We start from the raw sequence: 3,249 nt of genomic DNA, 5'->3' as shown, positions 1-3,249 counted from the left end.
TATTCCTTACTCCTACTAACTTATAACTTTTAAAATTAAGATCATTCACTGGGATTTTTAAATGCAAAGAATATTTTCTTTTCTAAAGTTGAAATTTAATTCCTCTTTTCTTAAGAACAAAAATTCAGTTCCTTTCTCTTAACAACATGATCACGATTTATATAATAAAAACGTGAAATTTTTGGATTTTTTTATTCTTATCGGATAAACCGATAACCAAACCGATAAGGATCGATAACCGACTAACCGATATCTTATCGATTTATCGGTTAACATATTTATAAACCGATAACCGATATGCCGAACCGATACCATTCACAACCGAACCGAACCAACCGATGTCCACCCCTAATTGGAATTAGAACAAACTAGGTGAATGAAGTTGCATAGTCGCAAATTGGATGCAAAAAAGGCGAATTCTCTTTTATAAGACAATCCCAAACATAATACAAAAGTTATTCAAAGCGCTACACGCAAAATACTCGGAAACGGATACTCTAACATAACTGGTGACTGGTGAGTAAAGTCGGACAGGAAGAGGGAGTTGGTCAAAAAGGTAATACGTACTCGCCAACAAAGAAATAACTCGAAAGTCGAAACTTTTAACACGTGCCTGTTCATTATTTTAAGTAGTGATAGAAGTTTCCTTAGAGGTGTAATTAATTATATATACTATAGAGAGTGAGAACACAATAATTGAGGAAAATTTCCACCTGTTTTCTGTTTTATTTGATTTCTTCGTATATTTTTCCAGTCAACGCAAACATTCAAGCTACTATAAAGACACAAGAATTCCTACACTTGACCATCAGATCACGTACACCAGCTGAAATCGAAAGCCCTTTAATTTGGCTCTAAGGTAAGCTTAGCCCTCTTTTGATTAGACCTTATAAATTCTCTTTTTCTTCCCCAAAGATCTAAGCAGGATACTGATTGTGATTGGAATACAGAAACAGGATCTAACCCTAAGAGAGAATTGATCATTAACGAGCCCAGCTTGCCAACAATGGATATGTCATCGGCTACATGGTGGTCTGAAATGGTATGACAATAAAATTAAAACTACTTCCTTTTGCTTTAAAGAATTCTGTTATTTGATTTTATGTACCCTATGGTAACATTGTATTTCGAAATTAACCAATACAGGAGAGGACTAATATGAATGATCATTCCTTTATCAACAATAATCACAGCCAGATGATGACCCCATTTAATGAATTGCCTTTCAACAAGCCCTTCTCCTCTTGCAACTATGGCTACTCCAGTTCGCCATCAGCCAACACTACTACTGTTGCCACAAACCACTTTGAAAATTTGAACTACACCTCAGTCAAGACTGAGTTGACATCTGGAACTACCCTAAACTTCTCGTCTTCAGTTTCTACGGATTCTGATGATTTTGGTGATAGCCAAAATCTAATCCAGGCCTTGGGATTTGGTGCTGCTGATACTACTACTACTACACAGAAGAAGAGTTACAATAGGACTAGTTTGCAGGCACAAGACCACGTTGTGGCAGAAAGAAAACGAAGAGAACGCCTCACTCAACGCTTTATAGCTTTATCTACCCTCATCCCTAACCTCAAGAAGGTTAATCCTTTTATTTCCTCCTTTAGCTTTTATCAATCGATCGCTACTTAAATTAATCAAATCTCAATTTATATGTGCTGAAAGATATAACAAATGAACATTCGATGTAGTGCTAGTGTTTCTTCATATTTTAATTATCCCCACTTATTCAGACAATTTCATAGCATTCACCACAATTATACTGATGTGTAATTTCTAATTAACTCTTTTAACAGTTGGACAAAGCATCAGTACTCGGAGATGCGATCAAATATATAAAACAACTGGAAGAACAAGTAAAAACTCTCGAGGAAAAAGCCAAGAATTGTAGCGAGGAATCGGTGGTTGCAGTGAAGAGAGCTCGTGTTCTCTCCAGTTATGATGACTACTCCTCGTCTTCTGATGAAAACTCCAGCATTAGCACAGATCGATCATTTCCAGATATTGAAGTTAGAGTTTCAGATGGGAATTTTATGATTAGTATTTACTGCAAAAAGCAAAGTGGGATAATAAAGGAAATATACAACGAAGTAGAAAAGCTTCATCTTTCTATCATTAGCTCCAGCGTTATGCCTTTTGGCTACAACACCACACACATGACCATTATTGCTCTGGTACTAACTTTATATTCCTTTGAAATTTATTTAAGGTTCAAATTATCAATTACTCTAATTGCTTAATGTTAATCTAATATTTTGGCCGTTTAATTTGACAGATTGATTATAAGTTGAGTATGACACCAAATCATGTTGCGAATAGAATCCGTGCGGTTATGATGAAAGAAGAAGACACCACTATTACAGCATAGAGAAGAATTTCAAGATTTTTAGAAATTAATTTAAGGTCTTTGGATATAAGTTCCATTATCAATATCCTATTAATTGATAATGTTTGCAGCAGATCTCTTTTTGCGGATCAAGATTACCTGGAAGTGGGGTACTAATTAATGACTTGGTTTAGTGTAAATGGTTTCCATAATTGTGGATTAGTGAGGTGCTTTGGCTATTTTGCGGGTTACAAGTTGGGACCCCGTTTTGCAATTGTCTCACGTGCTACAATTGGAGAGGCTGGCTCCATCTTTTTGACAAGTCATGAAATTCCACTAAGGGGTCTTGTTTTCCTCTGTTCTTCTCTTCCTTTGAGGATCTCCTACAGTCCTTGCACGTTTATCTTTTTGTTTCTTCTTTTTGGGATTTAACTAACTGGTGTTTGTCCTTTTGTGTGGCTTTATGTGTACTCTTATGTCCACGGTGTAATAAGCATGGATTTTAGTGATGAAAAAAAAAATGAGTCTTTACTTATTACCAATGTTCTACTAAATGATTTTAGTTGGAATTCGGTTGGAAATACATTCCGGGACGACCATCTCTAAACAATAGACCAATGTGTGTTGCAATTACTTGAAATAGATTTGTTGCTGTAGAAATCACTTGAAATAAATTTTGTTGTTTCCTGATTGCACAACTATTCAAATTCTTGACATTGAACATACGCCACCATTCCATGATTTTCACCCCTTGTCAATTTAGAAGCTGGGAGTATAGTAAATTCATCCAAACACAAATGCAATAAGAATTCATAATGCTTATCGATATTTAAAGAAGTGAACAAATTAGCGTTAAGATCATTAATAAAAGGCAAATTAAATATATTAATATAATTATCTCCATGAGTTCTCCA

The 3,249-nt window shown here is 35.1% G+C and overlaps 1 protein-coding gene across 1 annotated transcript; it reads left to right on the top strand.

Moving 5' to 3' along the window:
* The first annotated feature begins 721 nt into the window (after window positions 1-721).
* On the top strand, window positions 722-2,918 carry LOC104222062 (transcription factor bHLH18-like). The gene is made up of 5 exons (XM_009773242.2): window positions 722-859; window positions 951-1,042; window positions 1,147-1,590; window positions 1,806-2,183; window positions 2,285-2,918. Exons 2-5 carry the CDS (start codon window positions 1,007-1,009, stop codon window positions 2,375-2,377), a joined length of 951 nt encoding a protein of 316 aa, XP_009771544.1. The 5' UTR covers window positions 722-859; window positions 951-1,006; the 3' UTR covers window positions 2,378-2,918.
* The last annotated feature ends 331 nt before the right edge of the window (window positions 2,919-3,249 follow it).

The sequence above is a fragment of the Nicotiana sylvestris genome, chromosome 2 (genome assembly GCF_000393655.2).
Source record: "Nicotiana sylvestris chromosome 2, ASM39365v2, whole genome shotgun sequence".
Taxonomy (NCBI): Eukaryota; Viridiplantae; Streptophyta; class Magnoliopsida; order Solanales; family Solanaceae; genus Nicotiana; species Nicotiana sylvestris.
Note: the sequence above shows the minus strand (reverse complement) of the source record. Positions and strands in the feature narration are given on the sequence as shown.